At 38.4% G+C, this 26734-nt stretch overlaps 1 protein-coding gene across 2 annotated transcripts; it reads right to left on the bottom strand.

Moving 5' to 3' along the window:
* Positions 1–3105: 3105 nt before the first annotated feature.
* On the bottom strand, positions 3106–26734 carry GHITM (growth hormone inducible transmembrane protein). 2 transcript variants are annotated; one of them, XM_045024143.1, is made up of 9 exons: positions 26579–26734; positions 23770–23933; positions 20347–20446; positions 18153–18264; positions 16384–16525; positions 12455–12563; positions 9348–9536; positions 5931–6108; positions 3106–4709 (listed from the first exon to the last, which is right to left on the bottom strand). In XM_045024143.1, exons 2-9 carry the CDS (start codon positions 23899–23901, stop codon positions 4622–4624), a joined length of 1050 nt encoding a protein of 349 aa, XP_044880078.1. In that variant the 5' UTR covers positions 23902–23933; positions 26579–26734; the 3' UTR covers positions 3106–4621. The 2 variants fall into 2 exon arrangements, with proteins under 2 accessions (XP_044880078.1, XP_044880079.1); XM_045024144.1 differs by lacking the exon at positions 26579–26734 and adding an exon at positions 26174–26334.

Genomic DNA, 26734 nt, shown 5'->3' with positions numbered 1-26734 from the left:
GTGCTCAGATAGAAGCATGAATAGTGGCTATAAGAATGTAGGTAGATGAGATAGATACATGGGGGTCAAGGTTTAAGCACTGGGACTTTACACACTTAAACATTGCATAACTTGGTATCAGAAATGAAAATACATTTATGTAGCTGTAAGAGCTCTTTGGGTCATCTGAGATCGCTTGAATAACCAATATGTAGGATAGGCTTGGCAGAATTCAATTTTTATTTTTTGATGAGTGGTAAAATTATTCCATTACTCAGCATTTTACACAAAACAATCTAGTTTTTCTTCAACTGTATCTGCTTTGATATTGTTGCTATTCACATGAGTTACATACTTTCTGAAACATCCATGAGCTATAGCAAAAAGCAGCTAAGGTTGTTTCCTACTAAAAATTTGAGTTGCATCAAATATTTACCAGAAATAATTGGACAAAGAAAAATATCCTTTCTGCAGAAGATTGTGTTGAGTACTACTTATGTTCCAATGTCTCAACACTCCTCATTGGTAAGGTCAAAAACGAAAGAACTATTGGTAACAAATTTATGAACTAGCTTGGATTATGCACATAATTCCATGTGATGAGCAGTACATGAAGATTTATTGATCAAAACCAGTGAGATACTTGTGTAAAGTACATACTAAAGAGGTCATGAAAACACGACTTGTGATTTCAGCATCACAACTTTCACTTGTACTGGGCTTTTGGAATGCAGTATTGTGTAGTAGAACAAAACAGAACAAGTACATCTGCTACTTTAAGGACAGCTAGGATAGCATAGCATCTGAATTTTCTCACTTTAAATTAAGATATTCAGGATTAATCTTATAGTGAAATAGTTGTCAGAATATGTCAAATACAGTTGTAGTTAATTTTTAATAAGTCACTAATGCTGTCTGTCTCAGTTTACCTGAGCAATGCAACTGGTATTTTGAGATGGGCAAAAGCATTTTTACTTCCCATACCAATTTTCTCAAGAGTTACCCTACCCTTCCCCACCCCTGCAGACAAACTTGTTAGTGGTTGAATATACCAACTGTAATATTTTTGTTCTTGTTAAAAGTACAGCATGTTTGTTTTCTTAATTTATGTACAGACTAGGAGTCTTCATCCAGGAGTGCAGGGTGAGATTCAATCAGAATAGTACAACAGCAAGCTCTCAAATTTTCTTTTGGCAAAGGCAGCTAGCTGTTCATTCTTGTCCAATAAGTAGCATACGTTGATGAAATTCTTTATCTTACTTTAGGACCTGGTGTTAGTCAAGGAGGCAAACCAATTAGAATTAGTTACCCGCATTTATTATATGAAGAGATGCAGTTTCTACACTGATTTGTCTTTTGTAAACCTATTATAGTCACTACATCCTGGAGAGTACAGGACTGTACTGATTATGAAATCAATTGTGGAGTCACCCGTCATATATGCACCACTGCAGTTCAACTATAATCAAATATAGTTCACAAGGGCTGCCATTAAAACATCTCTTCCAGTGGTGGTGAGGATGGAAGGGGGGCAGTAAATATCTCCCTCCCCATCCAAATTAAGGCTGAAGAAGTGGATGTGGCCATATTCTCTCTCTCTATGTACAGGCTAAGAACTATGTACAAAGCCTCTGTAACTTCAAACTTTGCCAAAGAGGTTGCTTCCTCTTGTGTTTAACTTTGTACAACAAGGAAGTGATATTGGCTGCCATTAGGTCCAACAGTTTTCCACAAAAATCATCCTTACACCAGTGAGATTTTTACAAGCCTTGCCTATAACTGTCTTGGGATTGGACAGCCACCCATCTTTTCTCTTGGTTTTTGCTATCTTAGTTACTTCCTTTGATGTCAGTGCTCCAGAGTTCACTAGAACAGTTAAAATTACTCCCAGTCTGTTTTAATTCCCTCCTCGGCTTGTAACAAACATCTTAGTTTAAATAAAATATTTCCTAATAGAAAAAAGGACAGTTATAGAGCAATATAAAAGCCAACTGAATACACCTGCACATAGCTGTATTGATTCAATAGAATATAATAAAAGTTATGATTTATATGGTAACTGTATTTGAGATTAACAAAGAAAGACTCACTAAATGGGCTACTGAATCTTCACCTGTGACAGTATGATCTGAAATCTATTCGTTTCCTCAATGAGGACCTAGTCCAAAGCCCATTGAAGTCAACAGAAAAGCTATTAGATCTGTCCCATAAAGATACCACTACATATGGCTGCTCTGTGGATTAAGCACACACAGCAGTCATGTAGCAAAACTTACTAAGGCCTGCTCTACACTGGGGGAGGAGGGGGCGGGAGAGAATCGATCTAAGTTATGCAACTTCAGCTACGTGAATAACGCAGCTGAAGTCGATGTACTTAGATCTACTTACTACGGTGTCATCACTGTGGTAGGTCGACTGCTGATGCTCCCCCGTCAACTCTGTCTATGCTTCTCGCTCTGGTGGAGTACCAGAGTCGACAGGAGAGTGCTCGGTGGTCGATTTATCGCATCTTCACTAGACATGATAAACCGACCCCCACTGGATCGATTGCTCCAGAGATAAATGTAGACATGCTCTAAGAGTGGTACCTACTGTAAAAGATTTTGCAATGTAATCTACTGAGACAAAAAGGAATTTAACAAAATTCTTCCTGACAAGCCACTGCTCTCCCCCCAAACACAGTCATCTGGAATACCAGAGAGAGTTGGGCATAGTTCCTTATTATAAGTGAAGCTGGTAGTGCTGTCTAGTTAAAGGTTGCCTAGCACTTCTCAAATTTAGTGATACCAAAAGTTATACCATGTAGTTCCACGGGGTGAGAAAAAACTTCTTTACACCATGAGTTAAAGATTCTAGCATTTATTCTACAGAGTTTTGTCCTTGTCTATAGTTATTTGAGAAGAAAATGCATCTAACTGATGGAAAAAATAGCATTGTGGACTCCACTGCAAACAATTATGCAGACACTCCACACAAGGAGTAGGCACTGTTCATTTAATTCTCTTATAAGAGGAACTGGGGGGAGGGGGAAGAGGAAGGAGGAAGATGAAGTTACAGTGCCCTTACTAAACTAAATAATGTACTACAGTATAAACATTATTGGAAAGGATAAATAAGAGACCAGTGAACTGTTGGTCTTGGACTTTATTGTTTCAGAAATCAGTACACAAGCATATCACATTGAAAGGATAAAATAAGTTTCTCAATTGCTGATTTGATCTTTGCCAGGACTGGTAACTAGACTGAGTACAGCAGCAGTTACATAGGCCTCATTTAATTTTAAGGATTTCTAGCAAGAGCTTGTGCCCAATATTTGCACAGGCTTACCTGTTATCCCAGCTTATAATATTTGTATTTGCCAAACCAAGTATGGTACTAGAACAAACATATGAAACATAGTTGCAGAAATTCACCATTAATGTTAGTGGGGCATTTTTGTTAAATATGGTAAAGAAAATACGAGTTGTATGGCAGCAATTTGGGAAGAGGAGTCAAAGGATTACAGGCAAAAGCACTTGAAACTATATATAGCATTTGGTTTTGGGGCCAGGAGGACAGGTCAAAAAAGCAGAATAGAGTTCACCTTCCCTTTGTTCCAGCACCATCATTAAGCAAATTTTAGAGTGGGACTGGTCACTGAGCTCAGACCTCAGGAGGCCATCACCAAAAATAACTTAGTTGATTTCAGTATAGTTGTTTTATTGGCCAACACACACATTATAGCCTAAATATTTTTTGGTAGTGGAACCAACACTTCAATAGTTTGATGTTCCCAAAGTTTAACTTCTCAGTGCAAAGACATAGATATAGCTAATGAACATTAAGGATGTTGGAAACATTACAGCCATACTGAACGCTAATTTTTCAAGTATATACAGGAAAGGTGCTAAAGTTCTATTTACCCACAGGACAAATAGATGTAGTAAGAGCACAAGCTTCTTTACCACTGTCCACCATTCCAGAAGGGTCGCATTGCCTCTCCAAGGCCTTTGTATTTCTCTGTGCTCACCCTAATTCTTTCTAAAATTTCAGCTGAGATGTTACAAGGGCACGAATTGTGATAGACTAAGTCAAATTCTAGTAGATAGGGCTCTAATTCCTTTCAGGTAGGTCACTCAAAGGCCATCAAATAGCAGCAAAAGCTCTCAGACAACACCACTTTCAGTTTAAGCACAAGGTTCCATATTCCAATATCGGTCTCTTGAGTTATCTTGTGCCCCTTTCTGTACACTTGATTCCTCATTTTGGAGATCACTTTCTTTTTACTATGCAATTATAGTAGATGCAAAAAGTGATAGTTATAGAATAATATGTTGTCAAACCTTTCAGAGAAGCAGACTGATTTAGTTTTGTTTACTTAAGTTTAGAATATAATTTACTAAAATATATGTCTTTCCCATTAAGATATCACAAATAATGTACAAGTGTTTGCACTGTAATCCAAATTTGACCTGTCCACATAAGAACTGGGAAACTTATCCTTGAGATTCATGTTGTACTGAAACACCTTAATACTGCTGAAGTGCTTCAAACTTCTGACTTCTACATGAAAGTTGCTTGTACACCAGATTAATTTTTACTAGGCATACGCACTAAGCAGAGTTTGGTGAACTATCAGATGGTTAAAAAGAAAAATCTTAATTCATTTTTTCCTACTACTTCCACCAGTGGCAAGCATGGTGGCCACCCGGATAAAGATGTTCAGTGTATCCACGTAAATACCCAGACACCTGAAAAAAAAAGAAAGCCAGTTAGTTTAATTTACTATAAGCAGTGTTATAAGCAACATTAATTACACAATGTTAATTCAACAGATTAGGACATTTTAAAAATAAGGCTGAGGACCTGAGTGTCTCACTCAACTTGTTTTTTAAGATGTGTATGTGAATCTTGTTTTTCTGAAGTGAACTGTGTAATCATTACAAGCAGAAACTGACTAATTTGCCACTAAGACTTCAGTTATGACATATAGCTCTTATTTACATTTGTTTAAATCACATTCTGGAAACTGGAATGACAACCACATGTGTTAAGCTATAGATGGGTACAAATGCACAGTAACTTGTCATGGGACATTACGCTTGTAGTTAAAAAACATATTGGAACTAGGATTTGGCCCAAAAGAACTAAGCTACCATTAAGTTTAGTGGGACCAGGATTTAGAACAAAGTTGAACAATGTTGGGTAGATTCCTTCTTTCTTCCTCCCAACAGCTTACCCCTCAAATCCCTTTTCTTTTAGAGTCAGTTATTTACATAAAAGTAAATACTGAACTTACTTCAAAAAGATAACAGAAATATGCCTTTCCAACTCAAAAATATAACTGAGGAGTGAAGAGACCTTTACAAGGTGAGAAGGTTAGCCTATTATCAGATTTGGCTATTATTGAGGACAATTAATCCCTATATTACTATTAGCTACAGTGGTCATAAAAGTTTGTCATTGTAAATTAGTAAAAGGTTATACATTATATCAACTAGGATATTTTACAGCTTACAACACAACTAAAATTGCTTTGTTTGAACAGATTAAGAACGTGAGCTGAAAGTCTTTCAGAAAGCAAGTACAAATAATTTCCCCCCCACACAAACACTGTTAGAAAAAACTTACATTGGCTGAGAGATGTACTTAAAAAGGAAAAAAAGACCTCTTTCTTGGCATCATATGTAGTACTTAGTCATGCTTCTGTAGTTTTAAAAATAGGTATTTTTCAGTAATAGTTTTATCCCCATTAACTATTTTCATATTGTATTTGGAAAACAATGTGGCTATAATCTAGTGCATTTAAGTGTACGGTGAGGTTTAACATCCCAAAGTGAATTTCTCTCTTTAATAATATCTGCAGGACAGCAGGTAAATTTTCTTTATACACTACTGCATAGCTTGAAGGGACATCATCAGTTAAAATAGTCTTAAAATCAGATCAGTGTTGACAACAGGATAATACTTACGAGTTGATGGGGTCATACTTTGCTACTCCATATATGGATACTGGGTGCGTCTCTGCACGTTTGATAACTTTTTGTGTATCATACAGCAGGAACATGCCAAAGAGGATCAATCCACCATAAACTGCTACAGAATAGAGGCCTGCTCCAAATGCAGAGGTAGGAGGCAGGAACATAGATCCTGGAATAAGTGTCCAAAAAAGGTATTAAAAGCAAGCCCCTTCTTTGTGTATAAACATTGTTACAGTCTTAATTATTTGAGGAATAGCATGATTTATAATGTAGGAGCATGAAAGGACCATCCTGCAAGAGTGCTCATGTCATTCATGGTGCTGCTTATATGCCAGCTATTTTCATGGATTCTAGCATACATGTACAGCATAGTAAGAGATGTGACATTTATTCAAAATTGCAGAAGAGTACTGAATAGGACTGTTGCACGATTAAAAAAATTAAGTGTGTGATTAATCATGCTGTTAAACAACATAATACCATTTATTTAAATATTTTTGGATATTTCCTACATTTTCAAATATATTGATTTCAATTACAACCCAGAATACAAAGTGTACAGTGCTCACTTAATTTTTGATTAAATATTTGCACTGTAAAAAACCAAACAGTATTTTTCAATTCACCTAATACAAGTACTGTAGTGCAATCTCTATCATGAAAGTTGAACTTACAAATATAAAATTATATACAAAAAAAATACGTGCATTAAAAAATAAAACAAAGTCCATTCAGTCCTTCTTGTTCAACCAATTGCTCAGATAAACAAGTTTGGTTATAATTTGCAGGACAAAATGCTGCCCACTTCCTGTATACAATGTCACCTGAAAGTAAGAACAGGGGTTCACATAGCACCGTTGTAGCTAGTGTCACAAGGTATTTATGGGCCAGATGTGCTAAAGATTCACGTGTCCCTTCATGCTTCAACCACCATTCCAGAGGACATAATCCATACTGGTGACAGATTCTGCTCAATAATGATCCAAATCAGAGTGGACCTACGTATGTTCACTTTCATCATCTGAGTCAGATGCCATGAGGAGAAGGTTGATTTTCTTTTTTGGTGGTTCAGGTTCTAGTTTCCACATCGGCGTGCTGCTCTTTTAAGACTTCTGAAAGCATGCTCCACACCTCATCCCTCTCAGATTTTGGATGGCACTTCAGATTCTTAATTCTTGGGTCAAGTGCTGTAGCTATATTTAGAAATCTCACATTGGTATCTTTTGTGTTTTGTCAAATCTGCTGTAAAAATGTTCTTTAAACGAATATGTGCTAGGCCATCATCCAAGACTGCTATAACATGAAATATATGGCATAATATGGGTAAAACAGAACAGGAGACATACAATTCTCCCCCAAGGAGTTCAGTCACAAATGTAATTAATGCATTCAATTTTTAATGAGCATCATCAGCATGGAAGAATTTCCTGTGGAATGGTGGCCGAAGCATGAAAGGGCATATAAATGTTTAGGATACTGGCATGTAAATACCTTGCAATGCTGGCTACAAAAGTGCCTGTTCTCACTTTCAGGTAAAGTTGTAAATAAGAAGCAGGCAGCATGTCCCATAAATGTAAACAAACTTGTTTGTTTTAGCGATTGGCCAAACAAGAAGTTGGATCGAGTGGACCTGTAGGCTCTAAAGTTTTACACAGTTTTGTTTTTGAGTGCAGTTATGTAATGATAAAAATCTACATTTGTAAGTTACACTTTCAGGATAAAGATAATGCACTACAGTACTTGTATGAGGTGAACTGAAAAATACTATTTCTTTTATCATTTTTATAGTGCAAATATTTGTAATCAAGAATAATATGAAGTGAGCACTTTGTATTTCTGTGTTGTAACAGAAATCAATATATTTGAAAATGTAGAACAGGGATCGGAAATCTTTGGCATGCGGCTTGCCAGGATAAGTTTGTTTACCTGCCGCGTCTGCAGGTTTGGCCGATCGCGGCTCCCACTGGCTGCGGTTCGCCGTCCCAGGCCAATGGAGGCTGCGGGAAGCGGCATGGGCCGAGGGATGTGCTGGCTACCACTTCCTGCTGCCCCCACTGGCCTTGAGCGGAGAACAGCGGCCAGTGGGAGCCGTGATCGGCCAAACCTGCAGACGTGTCAGGTAAACAAACCGGCCTGGCCCGGCCCGCCAGAGGGCTTACCCTAGCGAGCCACGTGCCAAAGGTTGCCGATCTCTGATGTAGAAAAACATCCAAAAATATTAAATAAATTTCAATTTGTATTCTATTCAGTGCAATTCATTTTTTTTAGTTCATTGCGTGAGTTAACTGCGATTAATCAACGGCCATAATATTGTATGATCTAGAATATTTTTTAAACACTGTTCAATCACATGATTAGACTGTAGCATAATGCATAAATGCAATGGGGCACACATGCAACCCTTACTTCAACATTTTGAGACTTCTGAATTCTTAAATGTCTAGCCTTAATTTCAAGAGTTAGAACTTATAAGTCTCTTACAAGTTTCCTTAAAGTATCTTTTCACCTAGAGGGCGAAACAAAACCCACCTAATTGGTGTTATTTTCATATGAAACTTCTATGTCAGACCATTTCACAGAGCAATTCTAGCATGTACGTTACAAAAAGAGTATACAAAAAAAATATTCAGTAGCAAATTTGAGTCACATTTAACATGGCAATTTTAATATTTATTACAAGAAGACACCATTGCAGTTTTTTGCTGTGTTACAGTTTACTGAAACTTTAACCAGATGGATTTTTATCCTAGACTTTAAAAATGCATGAAGTCCATGTCTATCAGTACTCTTCACTGAGAGTATTTATAGTGTGGTTTTAAACCAGCAAAAACGTTATTTTAAAACAGGGACATGCTGACAATTTGCTGTGGTTCCAGACTAAAAAAAACTTGCTGTCTAAGAGAAGGTTAAGGGGTGACTTGATTACATGTACCTACATAGGGAACAAATCCTTAACAATGGGCTCTTCAGTCTAGCAGAAGAAAGTATAACACAATCCAATTGCTGGAAGCTGAAGCTAGATAAATTCAGACTGGAAATGAAGTGTAAATTCAAAAACAGTGAGAGTTAACCAGTGGAACAATTTACCAAGGGTCATGGAGGATTCTCTACCACTGACAATTATTAAATCAAGATTGGAAGTTTTTCCTAGAAGATATGCTCCAGAAATTATTTTGGGGACGTTTTATGGCCTCTGTTATTATCCAGATCAGGCTAGATGATCACTGTGGTCCCTCCTGCTTTAGAATCTATGAAGACAACTGCTCCTGCAAATACTATCTAGCCAGGTACTTTTGGGTGTACCTTTCCCAGTCAGGGCCAGTCTCACTGTATTAAAAATACCGTATAATTAGGTGAGCTCAGTTTTAGACACTTGGAAATCAAACATCAAAACAGTATTTTGTTTACCAATTGATGAAGCAAGAACAAGGCCAAGGCCTACTCCCAGTGGTCCTCCCATGTTCAGAAACTTTTCACTTGGTGCACACATGGCCACAGTTGAGAGACCACCTACAATTCCTGCTGTGTACCAGGCAGCTCTGATTAGCAGAGGACCACCCAACAAGGTCAAGGGAGCCACCACTGCACCCAGAACACCTAAGTGAAGAAAAAGACAATCAAGTTTGGAAATTTAGTTATGTTCAATGCTGTATATATTGAATGGCTGAAGATAAATGCCCTATCCCTAGAGAGTATTTTTCAGCCACATAACTGAGTCAATAGGCCAGACTCCGTATTGATTTACACTCTGTTCAATCTTATTGAGTTCAATGGGTTTGCTCAAGGAAGAAGAGCCAATGCAGAATCTGGCAGAAAATATTCAGTACAATGTCACAAAACTTAGATCTTAGCACATTTCATCTACCGTTCATTTAATTATGAAGGACAGTTCAGAAAAATGAGCAGTCTTTATGCTGGCTGATGACAATTACAAGGCCTGTTCAAACTCAGCAACAAGTATATCTTGAACCGATAAATGCTTCAGACAGTACAGATGAACCAGTTAATACTTTTTCAGTGAGACAGGTGTGATTCTTTATCAGATTTGTAATCAAAGTTAAAAATCTGCTTGATATGAGTGAAGTTCATCAACCATATCTTCTTACACTGAAAGTCTTTCAAAAAAGTGGGTTGTCAATGCCCACCCTGACAGTGAATTGAGCGTGTGGACATTTAATATGTCACACAATACTAACCTTTCAGGTTACAAAAAGCAGGAGAAGGATAAATGCTCTTCCTGATAATATACTGTGAACAGTACAATTACAATTCCTTTACTGAGACACTTCTGTTGCCTAAGAGAAGGTGGTCTTCAGAGAACAGACCTTATTAACAAACGAATTGCAGGAGACAAGCTGCATTATATTCAAAAGTGAATGAATATTGCACACAAGGTACATAGCAGCTAGCTGGTAGCTCATATCGGAGTGGACATAACTGATGTTGCTCTACCCCTTCCCACTGATCCATGAAAAGCCGATGGTTCACTGATGATATTGTGACAACACGGTGAGTGATTGACTTACTTCAATCATTTGCATGTTACTATAATTTTAAACTATTATTATAGATAAAAACTAATGGTACTTTCATTTGCACAAAAAATAGAATTCAAGTGACACCTTACTTGCTCACATCAGAACTGCAGAAATAATCTGCTATACACTGACTCATACAACTTGATTATATAGGACTGCTGATGAGGCAGTTAGTATCAGTATGATACTTATAAAGCCATGCTAACCATAAAGCAATCATTCAGCAGGTAAGCTGAAAAGACAGCTAGAAGATGCAAGTAATTTCATGTACTAATGTGGCATATATTGCAGGTTTGATTTGAACATGCATTTTCATAGAAGAAAAAAAATTACAGTTCTTTAAAGGGACACACATTTGATTAACCACATTTCCACCTAAGTGTTCTTACCATTTTAACTCATAAGATCACTATAAAAGATACAAGCAGAAACTATTTCTATTCTTTAGTTTGTTCATTTCAGTGTACTTTTTGTACTGTCAGTTTCATTGTTTTGTGGAAGGAATAAAGCCTTCCCCAGGGTCTTCAAGAATATGCTTTACCTGTATTAGCAACTCTGACAATGAAATCAAAGGCAGTAAGAAATAGAGAAACAACGTGCACGAGAGGAAGAAGGGGTAAGCCTGAGCACATCTGCTCTTTTGAAGGGTGTTTTCAAAGGGACCCCAAAGAAATAATCAACAGGGAGCAGAACACTCCTTTTGGGGTCATTCTTTTAAAATTTTAAAAAATATGTTTTTAAGGGAGCTCATAAAATTCCTTTTTATGAAGCGTCTTTCAACTTTATTTTTTAAGGAAATCCCTTCAACAAAGGAATAGCTTTGCCTTCTTAATTACCAATGATGAGTCTAAAGTAACTGTTAAATTTTAATATGATGATCTGCGGAAAACAGCCTTGTGACTAGTCATGAAGACTTCCAACATAACCTGCAACATACCACTAACCAACCAGTAATTTCTATGTTCCTACTGAGCTACCGAAGTGAAGCTCAGTAAATTCACTGGTCAAGCACAGGATGGGCAAAGGAAATCACCCCAAACTTTGACCTTTGGGGGATGGGGGAGGGATAGCTCAGTGGTTTGAGCATTGGCCTGCTAAACCAAGGGTTGTGAGTTCAATCCATGAGGGGGCCACTTAGGGATCTGGGGCAAAAACTGGTCCTGCTAGTGAAGGCAGAGGGCTGGACTTGATGACCTTTCAAGGTCCCTTCCAGTTCTAGGAGATAGGTAATAATTGGAGATATACCAATCTCCAGTAACGTCAATCAGGATTATTAACTTTCAACTCCTCAGGTACCCTCTGAATCCTATCATGAAGTCTGGTGCATTCATATATTCAGGGCTGCCATCAGGCCCTCAATTTTTACTTTACCAGCATATGGGGGGGAGGGGAGAGGGAGGCAGGTTCTGCTTCTATTAAGGTGAACAGGTTTGGGAAATGGTTAGATTGAATCAGAGGGCTTTGGCTGTTCTGTGGCAGCTGAGTACAATGAATAGAGGGTAAGGGTTCCTCAAGTGGAAAGGCCTGCTTGCAGAATCCAGATATCCCCAGTACCATTTAATGAATATTAGCAAGAGAGAAAACGCATGGCAAATACCAAAGCCACACCAACCTTAGAGGATCTGTTATCAATCCATTTAGTTTTAAGAGAACAAGGATGTCTAAATAGCTGAATGCTGCACAATGTACTTGGGGCAAAAGCCATCTCCAGAACTCACCCATAAGCCCCAGTCAACGTAAGAAAGATAATGAAATATTCTTTAAAGTAACAGCCACACAGAAGGTGCTGTAAACAGGAATGAAAGGAGCTAAAAGGAAGTTACAGCTCCCCAAAAGCAATAGATATTTCATTAAAGTTTTGGGAGACTAAGAACTTGTTTTCCTTTAGAAGTAGGCTTATCTTCAGCAAAACCACAGACATAATATTTCATGTTAAGTAGCTGAGATACTGTCACATAGAAAATTAAATGCACCTACCTGCATGAAGCATCCAGGCAAGGTGTTTAGCACCAGGATTACCTTCATAGGATATTGACCTAACCAGCATCCCAGCACCAATCATAGCTGCAAAACTTGCACCTATTGCCTGTAATATAAAGAATTACCATACAAGAATTCAAGAGCACACTGAGATGTACAAATTTCTCTACTCTGCCTCTGAAATCTTAGTTTCTATTAATTTTACTAACCTAAAAGTCAATAGTACTCCTATGCACAATTATCTCTCAAAGATTCAAGAGCAGAAAGCTGCACACATAGTTGAGTAAAAGCACGATTCATTCAGAAGTACACAACTAAACTTCACACAATAGCCCAAATCCAGCAGTCCTTACACTAGCAAGACCCCAATGAGGTCAATGCATTTTTTACCCAGGAAATCTTAGGACTGTAGAAGCCAAGTGGTATACCAATTGGTGTTGTGTGTCTAAAGCTGTCCAGTACAAGATATGTCAGGTAACAAAACAAACAAAAAATACACAAGCAGCTAACTGGATGATTCCAAAGGTGTCCCCTGATGGTTCACTGTATCCCCACTTATGACCTTTCATTTACTTGAAATACTTAAGCATTGCTGCTTGTTCCTGGTACATGCTTTCTCCCCAAGCCCCATCCAAATACCATCTGTTCCTGCTCCCATTTGTTTCCAAACCATATGTCTCTCTCCTCTTGCTCAGTCTAGCTGCTTCCTGCTTGAACAGGAGTGTGTGGCGTAGCAGCTAATAGATGATTGACTGAGACCATTAGCTGCTACTTCTGGTTTGCTCTCGCCAAAACCATATCTCTATGACATGCTTAAATGGACCTTGGTGCAATTCTGTAAATAGATGAAACATGGCTGTCTGTAGCTATGCCTTCTACTTTGTCCAATTATCTACATTTACCCTTTTCAGCACACACGCTCTGCGGACACCCAGCCACCCTTTTTAATGTATGTCTCCTGCTCTCCCTGCCTCATGCACACGTTCATTAGAATTTTACTCTGGGGGGAATTCTGCACCAAAAAATTAAAAATTCTGCATATTTTATTTGTCAAATCACTCCAGTTTCAATTATTTTGGTAATTTGTTTCAAAATACCTGTCAACATGTCAGCAATACAGACAAGAGCAAAAAGATTCCCCCAAGAGTAGTGTGTTAAAGACACCCCTACAAAAACCCAGATCCAGAGTGTGTGCGTGCGAGCGAGACCTGTGGGGGCCCCCCCAAAGCCCAGACACCAGCATCCCCTCCCGACAGAACCCAGCCACCGGGCACCCCCAGAGCCCAGACACCAACATCCCCCTCCCCACAGAGCCCAGTCATGGGGCACCCCCTGGCCCAGAGCCATTACTACCCCAACCTCTTTACTGTCCTGCTGAGAGGCATTGTATAGTGTGGCCCACCCCTTCCTCACCATTTCCCAGAGTTGGCTGGATCTCCCACGCCCTCTCCCATCCCTAGGAGAATGAGAATCAAAGAGCATGCAGCCTCCAGCCCCACTAGGCTAGGCGCTCTGCTCACTGTGAGCTGGGCTCTGCAGAGTCCAGCGGCCCCTAGAGGCAGCCAGAAATTCTGCATTGCGCAGTGGTACGGAATTCTCCCGGGAGTAGAATTTACACCAGCATGAACATTTGAAAATTTGGACCTAAATGTCATCACTACATTATGCACAATTAATAAATGGATTTGCAGAATCTGGTACAGATGTCGTTTTAACACTAAATTTTCAGATAGTCATACACCTACAAATGCCAGTGTGCATGTTCACAGGGAGGAACAAGCAGGAGATATGCATACACAAGATTTCCAAAGGAGATGGCTGGACATCCCCAGAGCATATGTAGATGGAAATGGATAAATTAACAAGCCTGGCCTCAGTCAGACAAATATCGTATTCATAGTTGTGCATGTCGCTGATCAACGTATGCGCAGGCTAGCTAGGCATTGTTTTGGCAGCAGCAAGTCATACGACCTGCCTTTGAACAGTAAGCTATTGGCCACTAGCAGGTTTATGCAGTCTTTGATGACATCAGTCTGACCAGATAAGTCAAGTCTGATGTGATAGGTCAGTTTCATACCAGAAGCCACAGCTTTAGGATTTCACCAACTTTAAACTATGCTTAATTGTTCAATATTACCAGCTGAAGAAACTTTGACATGACCACAATAGACTATTTTAACAAGTAATATTAGTTAGCACACATTAGGCTCTTGACATGCAAATATACCTAAATTTAAACAGAAAACAAACTTATGTTTAAATTTAAATATGTATGTTTAGTTAGGATTCTTTGATGTTCATAAAGCCATCTTTTACTAGGATTAGATAATTAACTATAGGTCCCTCTACTGTACATAATGTGCCCGTAGCGATATTTCTGAAACAAAATGTTTCAAATAAAACCACCTTCAGCACTATGGAGTAAAATTAGTTTAAGCTTATCACCATTCTTATTGCCAAGTTATGTATTATAAATTAGCCACAGTTTAACTATAACTAAGCTATGCATATTTTAGCTAAGATAACTAAACTTTCAGTTCTTTCTTTATGACACTTTACCACTACTTGATTTGTTACCATTAAGTGTTTAAGTTACTTTAAAATAGCTATTAAAAAGTGTTTAAAGCAGAGTCTATTTTCAGCTTTTACTACCTTATGCTGTTAAACCATCTAACCATGAGAAATTGATCTTGTTCAATTTAAGTCTGAGGTTATCCATAAATCCAGTTACCTAAAAGGGGAGCCACTTGTAAAATTATGAATACCTAAGTAAATCATACCGGTTAGTTTAAACATGGAAGCTTGTTTCAAATATTCCTGTTAAGTTTGTGAGAGATTGCAGCACATTAAAGTCAGATTTCAGTTTTATTGGGGTCTTCAGCAGAGCTGCCTAGAAAACTGAATTTCAGTTCTGTGAAAATTTCTGAGCGTTCACAAAATTTTTATCTTCAATCAGGACCAAAAGGAAAAACTCAAAAGTTTTGGCAGAACTGAAATCCCACTATATTGTTTTGGAAACATTTAGACATGGCATTGCCAAAACAAAATACACTCCCCAGATACTTGTCAGCTTACCAAGAGTCTGATCAGTTTCACTAGTGCAATTCAGTGGTGAGCAGCAGCCAAATTGATCATCATGTCAATTTCACAGGTACCAGGATTTCCAGGGTCTCTGGTGGGTTGAAGCTAAACATGGAGCTTGGAAGTGCCAGCTCCCAAATTTCAAGGCTCCTGGTTCAGCTAGGGTTCCCAAGCTCCGCTTCAGCCTGGCAGTGTTCTGTTGGAAGTTAACTGATGCCAAACCATTTCCTTGAAACATTTCAATTTTGATTTATAACAAAAATGTTTCTTCAGAATTTTTCCAGACACCACTAGTATTTAGCTTACCTACTGAGACACACTTAAGAGGAGATTGAACAGTGAGACCACTGAGCTCTAATTGCTTTCAGGTAGCAAGCTCCGGTCATCAGTCTGTTTTTTTAACACTAGAGCAGGGGTAGTCAATTTTTTTTTGTCAAAGTCCAAATTTCTTGGATGAGGTATAATCAAGATCCAGACTCCAGAGAAAATAATAATTAAATAATTAAAAAACCCAACGACAAGTACATAAAAAAAGATGTTAGTGTCTGTTCAAATGGTGGGTCTGGATTTGGCTTATGGTCCGACTATTGACAATCCCTGGACTAGTTCATGTAGGATGAAGTTTCTTGTCTCTTCCCCACCCCAAAAACACATACATCAATGACCAGAAGTTTGTAGATGCGCCTTATTCAAAGAATTATGTAACCCTGTACTGTTGGGGTTGCTTTAAGACAACTAGACACATCCCATAAAGTTTCACCTCCTAAGATTCCAAGTTCTACTTCAAAACATGGTTTTCTTAACACTAATCTTTCTGATTAAAGAGAAAGCCCATATAGTCTTACCAGCCAAGAACCCCTCATCATGAGGCTCATGAGTGCAGGAGATCTGCTGACTGCTACAGCAGACAATGCGGTCAAACCAACACTTCCTGCGAAGTACATGTAGGTAGAACGGATTCGGTCTTTCACATACTGAGGCCAAATACTGAAAGATGAAATTATGAACAGTTATGTTGCTATTTTTTCATGTTTTAATTGATCTCACCACTTATTCTTAGTTCTGATACAATCAAACTGTTATTAAATATTTAAGACTAATGAGATCCATCTTACAGTGGCATACAACATTCACTTTAGAGACATTTGTCATGAAATATATTATGTTTTAGGTCTTAATTTGTTAACTTCTTTTCCACCATGCACAAAATTATGTTGTTTCCATGGAACTATGCTAGTTAAGTATGGGATGACATTCTACTATAAATAATGCTAGTTTACAGTAGACCAGTTGCACATTTCCTGTGTGCGTTCCTTTCACTCCCGTCTCCATACTGTAAGTATCTTACGCTATCACTATTTAAAAGGCAAGAGAGTGGTGTGAATAAGTATATTATAGGTTTTAAAACAGTCTAAAAGGAAAAACCTATAGTATATATACTAACAATTGTAAGTAATTTAATGAAATGGTCACAAGTTGCTAAGTCACCAGAGCAATGTATTATCACATGACATACATGCTATGTTTTGAGATAAGGAATACCCTAGAAATTATAACCTTAGATACGAAAAGCTATGTTTAAAGAACAGATTCTACAAAGATAGAATTTCTACCAGCTAGTGACACAATAAAGATTATGCATGTTTTCTACCACATTCCATTTTACAAAGTTACTATTTTTCCCAGAAGTCTGCAGACAACTCAAAACCATCTCAGAAGTGCAAACTTTTCCCCATTCATCTTAATGGGTGGTAAATGAATGACAGTTATTTGAATGTTAACAGAGAAGGTTGTCAATTGTATTAGAAGGATTGGCACAACAAGATGCTAAAGTGAGATGTCACTTGAAGCACGAATGCGTGGAGCTTGGAATACCACTTCTTCCCCATCTCTTTCTGTTATGAACCTAGTAAGTTTATCACAAAACTGAGCAAGATTTTCTTCTTTTAAGCTCACACATTCATAAACTTTAACATATGATTTATTCCTTGAAGGCTTCATCATTAGCTAGGATGCTCCACCCCCACTGTAGACATGGAACAGAATTTGTATTACCGAGGGCAAACACTTTTTGTAAGTTAGTGTTTACAAGAGACAGGTAGATAGGGAACAATTATGACCTGCTTACAATGTTTACATTTTCTTACAGCTCTTGGTGAATTCAAGAAGCTATTTTTGCTTTCTGAACAGGGTCTCAGAGGAACTTTAGATAACGTGGATTTAACTAGCACTTTCACAGAAGTTAGAATATCCACCTACATTTTAACTCTCGACATTCCCCAGACAAGAACATAGATACATACCATTTGAGATGGGGCAGAGGGCACAAATACTTCAAAGTTAATAATGTTTGCAAGATAGAAGTGGGATATTTATAGCAGCAGTCAGCCAAATTGCATTTAAACCCAAAGCTTTAACAAAATTTGTTTTCAGGTGTATATATAAAAATCAATGCTTTCTGCAAGAAACTAGCATTTTTCTTTTTAGTTTAAAGTCATAAAAAGTATGCATGCACAAAAGGAGACTGGTTGGGCGAGAAATTTGCATGTAAATAGGGGTGAGTTTCAACTGATCTAGCCTTGATTTGAAATAATAAGCATGATATTTTGCTCACACGGCTTTTTCTATGGCTCCAATTTCATTTGACATTCCCATTCCATAATAACATAGAGCTCCAAGACCAACAGCAGCCCCTCCGGCAACAATCCATCTTCCCATCTGGTCCACTGCACAACAGAAAAAGATATTGATATTCCTGTAAGTGTTTTGTCTTGGGATCGAGTAGAACAGTTTTCTAATTTCAGTTTAATTACGTAAACAACTGATAAGGAAGGGAAAAACCCTCAAGATTTATAAAAACTCTTCATTCTTAATGTCCAAATAAAAACTTTACCTGTTAGTCTATCATTATTTTATAGGAACTTTTCATCCACACTGATTGTTTCTCTTCCATGCAATGAAGTTCAGAGAGGAACAAAGATGCCCCCTGAATATCAAATTCTCTTGTACTGCTACTTGTTGCAGCTTCAAACTACAGCTAGCTAGCTACGTGGATCAGTAAATAAATGTTACATATTTTAAGTTTATCAACAGGAGGCAGCCATTTCTAAGATTATATAGTAAGTTGAATAAAAACAAAGAATAAAAAAACCCAAGAACAATGTCACCCACCAATTGGTTAGTGATATGTGCCTATCATCTAGGTAAGTTTCTTCATTAAAAACAGGAGAAAAAAAATCAGGCCTTTCAGATCTCTTACCTTTATGCCCTCCCCTCTCAACGTTGCCTTCTAAATCTGCTCTCATTGACAACAATTATAACAAATTTTTATCCATCAGGAAGACCTGAAATTGGACATTACTGACACTGCTGTAAAGGATAACTGAGTAATAAAGATAAGTAGCAGCAACTGTTGATATTTCCAGTTGCACGGTTTGTTTTTATTGGAAAAACTGTAATCTCTCTCAAGGAAGTTTTATGTTTTACTGGACTAGATAGACCACAAAGGGGTTACTGTTGAGTAGCATATCTGGCAAATCCATATTTAGAAAAGCAGAGTTTTGAACTTCTTGAATACATAAAGTCAGCACATTTGGCATCTGTCTTGTGTACATTATGACAGCAGATTAAATTCAAAAGCATTGTACGCTTCTTATTAACTACAAACACAGGAAGACTGATCTTTCAGTATAATAATATAATATGCCTATATCTCATAGAACTGGAAGGGACCCTGAAGGGTCATCGAGTCCAGCCCCCTGCTTTCACTAGCAGGACCAAGTACTGATTTTTGCCCTAGATCCCTAAGTGGCCCCTTCAAAGACTGAACTCACAACCCTGGGTTTAGCAGGCCAATGATCAAACTACTGAGCTATCCCTCCCCCCCATGCTGCACAATACTAATGGTATCAAGACAAACATTCACTCTTAGAATAGAAGATGATACTTCTTTGGATGTAGAGAATGGTTAATTTCCATTAAAAAAAAAGGACTTCAATCCTCAAGCTGATCAAATAGAGTCAATTGTCACTAACAGCCATAAATTGCCACTAAATTTATCATACTGTAAACTGGCACCAATTCCAGTGATTTCAATTGAACCGTACTTGTTTACACCCGGGCTCAATTTGGCACAGTTCTCTTTAGTCACATGCAGTGATTGTTTAAGACTTTGCCAAATCAGTAGCAAAGAATTATATTTTGAAATTATACAAGCTCAAAGTAGCTGATCGGCTAACGAGCAGACCCTGGAACTAGAGCTCAGTTTATCTTCCTGCCTTTCATCACCCCACAACCCCAATCCCACACTAATACTAGAGTATCAGATTATGTGAATTCTGTCACTGAGTCACTATACAAATTTGGGAAAGTCACAACCATTTTGCCTTCGATTACCCATCTATAAAACAGAGGCAATACCTCAGGCATGTTGCAAGGCCACAGAAATATGAATCCTACCCATAAAAATACATCTCTGCTTCTTAAAAAATATGTTTAACTTTTTAAGAAACTTACTACTTGACATATGAATGACAGACAGGGTCTTCAAGTTCAGGAATTTCCATGTATGGTTATGAATATGAACAACTCAAATTGCTCCATGGCTACTGGAGGTATTAGCAATATCAAATGTTGCAGAGAGGTGAAGAAACCCATTTTTCAGACATTTGTTTTCAAACGCATAATTGACATTTAGTCAAACTCTATAGTAAGTCATAATGATCCAGGATTTTAAAATGATTTCTTTGAAATAAGCTTTACAGTTGGTGTTCAAACATTCTGAATATTTGAGTAGAATGGTTATTCACCTTTAAATGCAGTTTCCATTGCTGGCTCAAAAGCTGCTTCTTTAATTTCTTGGCCAGTTCTTCCACGCCGCACACCCATTTTTGCCTTGGAGGCATACCCCTGTTATGAGCAGATAGAAAGGAAAGACAATTAAATAGATTCTAGAACAGGGGTCGGCAACCTTTCAGAAGTGGTGTGCCGAGTCTTCATTTGTTCACTCTAATTTAAGGTTTTGCGTGCCAGTAATACATTTGAACATTTTTAGAAGGTCTCTTTCTGTAAGTCTATAATATATAACTAAACGATTGTTGTATGTAAAGTAAATAAGGTTTTAAAAATGTTTAAGAAGCTTCATTTAAAATTAAATTAAAATGCAGAGCCCCACAGACCGGTGGCCAGGATCCAGGCAGTGAGAGTGCCACTGAAAATCAGCTCGTGTGCCGCCTTTGCCACACATGCCATAGGTTGCCTACCCCTGTCCTAGAACAATAAATATTTACAGATTTACAAGCAGTACCTCTAGCTTAATGGCAAACTCTGTTTCAATTAATAGCAAGATAACAGTATAAGTAAAAAGGAGTTATCTAAATATAACTGATCCCTTCTAACTCAGGTGTCATTATCCTCTTGAACCAATTGTGCAATACTCTAACAACAATGCTGACTACACTAAATTACAGAAGTATCAATTCTATCTTAATATATGAATACTGGTCGAGCAGACAGCATGATTTTATTCTGAGAAAAAGCTCAAATACCCTTCCACCCCACCCACTGGCCCTGTAAATGGCCAGAACATACTGGTTTTTTGCTTTGCATAAAGAAAGGTAAATATTTGCTGCCTATGTGCTTGTGAACAGGCCAGACTAAAAGACATGGAGACTGAATTCAAACTGATCACAGTTTTGGGTGAAGCAGTTATAGCAACACTCCAACCCTCCTCACATTGTACCATTTGAATCGTTAACTCTACTCTGAAGGGCAAGAGTAGAATTAGGACCCATAAATTAAGATTTTATGGCAGGGACGGTTTAAGAGAAAAGATTTAAGATGAACGCCAACAAACTTTTGAAATATAAGCAAATCGAAATTATGTTATGATTTCTATGATTCTTGGCTCTCACTGATTAAAACATCCCCTGGAAATCTGAAGCCACTGCACTCTCTTGGCTTTCTTTATTAATCTGCATATGCAGATGTGTTCCTAAATATGGGCTGTAAGCACTTAGGAAATTAAAATATTCCGTAAGAGTGTTTCAACACAGATTTAGAAAAGAAAGGAGTGGTAGTCAAAGTTGACCCTAAAACTTTTTAACTATATAGTTGTGAGAGCAACATATATAGCACTGACAGCTATTAGAACAGAATTTAACATCTTTTTTTTTTTTAAAGCAACTTACAATGATATAGTACAGAAGATGCACTGTCGCACAATCTACAAAACAAACCCAAAACACACAAAAAGAGGATATTTAGAATTTAGTTGAAATAACTTGGACTTTAGTGCTCATGAAAGCATCATAATAAAAATCTGGGAGACAAAAAACACTAAGCACAAAGCAAACAATCAGACAAACTTTCCTCAACCCAGTTTTCTTTAAAACCCACTCTGCAATTTTTGTTGGGGGGGGGGGGACTTGGGGGGGGTGGAAAATATACCCCTGTTGTAACTCCCCTGGTGATACAGACAGGTGAAATAATTTTAAAATGGAGTTGTTTCGAAATCTACTCCGGCAACAAAGGTAAATATGCCTGATTCCTGTCTACACTAGTGTTTCCAGTGTAGTAGAGAGAGAAGTTGGGTGAGGGAGGTAATAACTTCTGTCGGTCCAATAAAAGATATTACCTCACTCACCTTGTCTCTAATATCTTGAGCCCATCACTGCTAACAACACTGCAAGTTTCCAGTGTAGTGGCAGAATGAGATTGAGAAATTGGTGCAGGCTTCTCCAAGAGATCAGTGTCAGCGGACAAGGCCTTCCCAGACACCACTTATGATGTGAAGGAGTCCAATCTGTGAAAGAAGCTTATTGGAACATCTCTTGGGGTGAGATTTCATCTGTAATCAGTTTCTTAATGCATTAGGCTTAGACTTGCGTGTTGTGTTTTATTTTGCTTGGTAACTTATTTTGTTCTGTCTGTTACTACTTGGAACCACTTAAATCCTACTTTTTATATTTAATAAAATCACTTTTGCTTATTAACCCAGAGTAATTAATTAATACCTGGAGAAGCAAACAGCTGTGCCTCTCTCTCTAACAGTGTTATAGAGGGTGGACAATTTAATAGTTCACCTTGTATAAGCTTTATACAAAGTAAAATGGATTTATTTAGGGTTTGGATCCCATTGGGAAGTGGGTAACGGGTGCTGGAGATAGGAACACTTCTGAAGCTGTTTTCAGTTAAGTTTGCAGCTTTGGGGACATGGTTCAGACCTGGGTCTGTGTTTGCAGCAGGCTAGCATATCTGGCTCAACAAGGCAGGGTTATGAAGTCCCAAGATGGCAGGGAAAACTGGCTCAGAGGTAGTCTCAGCACATCAGGTGACAGTCCCAAGGGGGTTTCTATGATCAAACCCATCACACCACTAACATGAGAGATCTGAAGGGGTTTACCCAGGCTTGATGAGTGTGGTTGGTGAATGATTTGCACACAGAGCAACAATGAGGAACACTTTCATCCCCAAGACAAAAGAGAGAGAATACATTTACTACTGGAGGAGGACATGAGACCTTATCGGAGAAGCATGGTTTGATGTCAGACATGGCTTAAATGAGCATGTATCAACTAATGAAAGGCTCAGTGTAGCCTTAAAGGCTAAATGCCCGATGGGTGCAAAACTCAACACTGTTGCAATACAATATTTTGTATAAAAAAGTTCTGCATTTTCCTAAAGAAGAGAGGGAACAACTGAGGAGTTGCATATTCTGTAGAGTTCCTGCTTCATCTGCAGTCGCCAGAAGGAACTGAGTATGCTCTCTTTTAAGTCCTTGAATCACGTGGAGTGAGAGGAGGGAGAGAAACATAAGGACAGGCAAGGTCTGAGCACATCTCCAATGATTGATGCTGTTCAAGAGTTTTGAGCATGGATGCTCAAGATGCACATGGCATTTAAATAGGAATCTGTGCTGACAATTCAAGAAATACAACTCCATTCTAGTCTTCTGAGCCAAGATTTCTAACAAGCGAGTCCCAATTAGAGTAAAATATTCATTGTACATCTTTGGGCCACTGTTAAATAATCTTTTTGTCAGGCTGCTGCTTCAGTAAGACGTTGAAGCGCTGTCCGTCCCCTTAAATTGGGCCTTCCATTTCAGTTACCTCACTTACATTTTCATCTGCACCAAAATGCATCTTTTAGTGAACATGGAAATGGCCTCAATGGTCTAATTTGACACCTTTTGTACAAGCAGTTCTTATCAAATTAAAAAAAAGCTACCTTACCCGGTTAGGTTGCAAGATCCACCTATTTGCTTTTATGCTGGAATTCCTCAAAGCTGGAAAGGTCTGTGTAAGTGCAGGACGGAGACTCTGGCGTGGCAGTGTCCATAAACACGCTAATCTTGCTGCCAGCATGGTTGCTGCTATTGATTCAATAATGAGTATTCCTGTAATGGCATGAGAAAATATGCTTTAGTATTTGGTTACTGTATCACAAAAAGCACAAATAAAGCAGTAAGATTATTTGCCAGTTATGTAACAAAAAAATAAGTTTTATTTATCAAGTACTATTAAAAAAAAAACAAAAAACGAGCCACTACATGAGATACTCTGGAGTTAAATACAGCCAGTACAGATACAGGTGAGTTTAACAGCACATCCTTTAGTCTAGAAAGTCAAGGATTTGATTTCCCATGCCAGAATTTTGATTCATACCACATGCTCACCAGAGAAGAGGGAAGGTTTCTCTTCTAACTTATCTGAACAATTTTGCGTGTGCTCATAACTAATGGCAGTCCAAATGTAGGTTTGAGACCTTGTGGCAACTAACTTCTGGTGTTAAGAAATAAACTAAATCTCCTGCTAAACATTCACCCCACCCTGAATTCTGGAAATAAAATGCACTACCCAAGACTATCATGTACGTGGACTACTAATCAAAATATCACCTTAAGTGCATTGAAGTGATGTGTAATACAACCCCACCACCAGCAAGCTCTTTTTAAATAATTTAAAAAATGCAACTAACAATCTTAATACTCCACCAAAGTCATAGATTAAAGCACCTATACAAGATAAACTTAGTTTTATTTTATTTACAACAGTTAACCTACTGTATGCTCTACTAGTACAACCAGAACTACCAACTTTTTTTCATGAAAACTGCTTTTTCTAGTCTTAGAAGTATTTTCTTCTAATACAAAAGATATGTATGACTTTTCTCTATAAAGATTAAAACTAAGCTACCAATACACTATCACAGTTCCTTGACACTTTCATAGCCACCAATTTGATTTTATTTATATGTAGCGACAAAGGGATGCATAGTACAGTTTTAATCCTCATTTCAGGCACCTAACACAATTTTATTTGTATTTATGCACATTAGAATAAGCACAGCTATTTTGTAGAATTCAACTGAAATTTTCTACTAGCCCTTAGAGTAAGATCTTAGGTTTCAGAGTAGCACTGTCCCAATCTTTGTGACAGACACCAGGTCTGTGTTTATACAATGCCCAGCACCATGGAGCCCTAATCATGATTGAGGCCTCAAGCACTATCACAATATAAATATTAAATGAGTCAATTTCAAAAGGATAAAGTAAAGCAGATGTCCAAAGAATTGCTAAAGAAAAAATATATTTACTTTGTTTTGTAGTTCAGTTATGATATGCCACTCTTTCAAGGAGTTTTTTTTTCCAGAAACCAGTAGAGAATCTTTTGGTTTTTGTAGTACTACATTCCCTGAAAGGCTGATAAATTGCATCACTTATGACAAATTTTCAGAATTTTAAAGATTTGGGACAGGACACAGCTTTTAATTAATTTTCAAAACAGAGTTGCTCTCAAAAAGTCTTATGTATTAAAACCTTGAACAGAAGTTGGGCAGGTTATCAACAGAATGAAACAAATTCTAGTAACGTTGCAGATCATCTTTTATGAAAGAACATGAGGCAAGAACACAGTTTGGTCATTACTGTGTGACATCACATAGGACACAAGTTCTAATCCAGAAGGCCCCTTTACACAGAAGCCTTGCTAGTATACTTCCTAAATAGTGATGGGATCAACTAAACCTACAGACTGAGTCAAGACTCTTGGATTCTGTTCCCAAACTGCCACCAACTTGTTACAGGCAAGTCATAACCTCTTTGTATTTCAATTTATCCATCTCTCACATGGGCATAAATACATAAATCTCACAGAGCATCACAATATCTTATTAGTAGCTTAAATAGTATAACATATATGGCCAGTGAAAACTTATCAAAGCTATGTAAGGGTTAGGCTTTTACTGTCATTTGCCATACATGGATTGCCACTGATAGTCATTTGACAAAATAAATGTACCACACAATATTGGGATAAATCTTGGTTTCATGAGCCTCTAATTAAAGAGAAAAATACAAGTTATAACTAGAAATGTGAGCCTTTAATGTGCATTAAATGACTTATACCATCAAGTACCCAAAATGATATAAACAAGAAACTGGCCAGTTTTTAGGTGGAGAGGGTTCTGAAATGATGAGGTGTACAATTTGAAAAGACAAATTCTTGTTCAACACACTCCCCCCAACCTGCTTATTCGGACCACAAAACACATCCCCCAGAAGGCTGAGTGCATATTCGGGGTGGGGCAGTAGTGCTAAAGTCACAGGGAAAAAGGGAGTGAGTTACTGTTCCATACCTGGGAATGGGGGGGGGGGGGTCTCTCCCCCAATATTATTCCTACCCCAGCATTACTCTTGTTTTAGAGAAAAGTCTTCCTCCAACTCTGGCCAAATAATTCACTGCATCCCATGGGAACTCCCTAGGCCTTTCCCTCTCCCCAAGACCCTGCACCCCACATACAGCAAGAGGGGCAGCTCCCCCAGGGCCCTCCCCCCATACAAGAGTGACAGCTCCCCCCGTCAACCCCCAGGGCCCTTCGTGCTGCCCCTCCCCTACGGTGCTCCGGCACCCGGCCGGCCGGCGGGACAGGAGGCACAGCTGCCCCGCAGTCCGGCTCCGATAGCGGGGCCCGAGCAGACGGGGGAAGGTCCCAGGGCCGGGCGGGAGAGCGAAGCCAACAGTCGGCGCTGATGCCCCTCACCTTCCCAGCGCCCGCGCTGCGCGCCGCCACTGCGCTCTATGCCGTATCCCTGATGTGCGAACACAAATTGTGCGTCACGAGCCAAGTCACGTGTGATGACGTTAAAAGCAAAGTTGAGTGGCTCGCTCTTCTCACGTGATCTTAAAACAGGACACT

The sequence above is a fragment of the Mauremys mutica genome, chromosome 7 (genome assembly GCF_020497125.1).
Source record: "Mauremys mutica isolate MM-2020 ecotype Southern chromosome 7, ASM2049712v1, whole genome shotgun sequence".
Classification (NCBI taxonomy): Eukaryota; Metazoa; Chordata; order Testudines; family Geoemydidae; genus Mauremys; species Mauremys mutica.
This window is presented reverse-complemented; position numbering and strand designations above follow the sequence as displayed.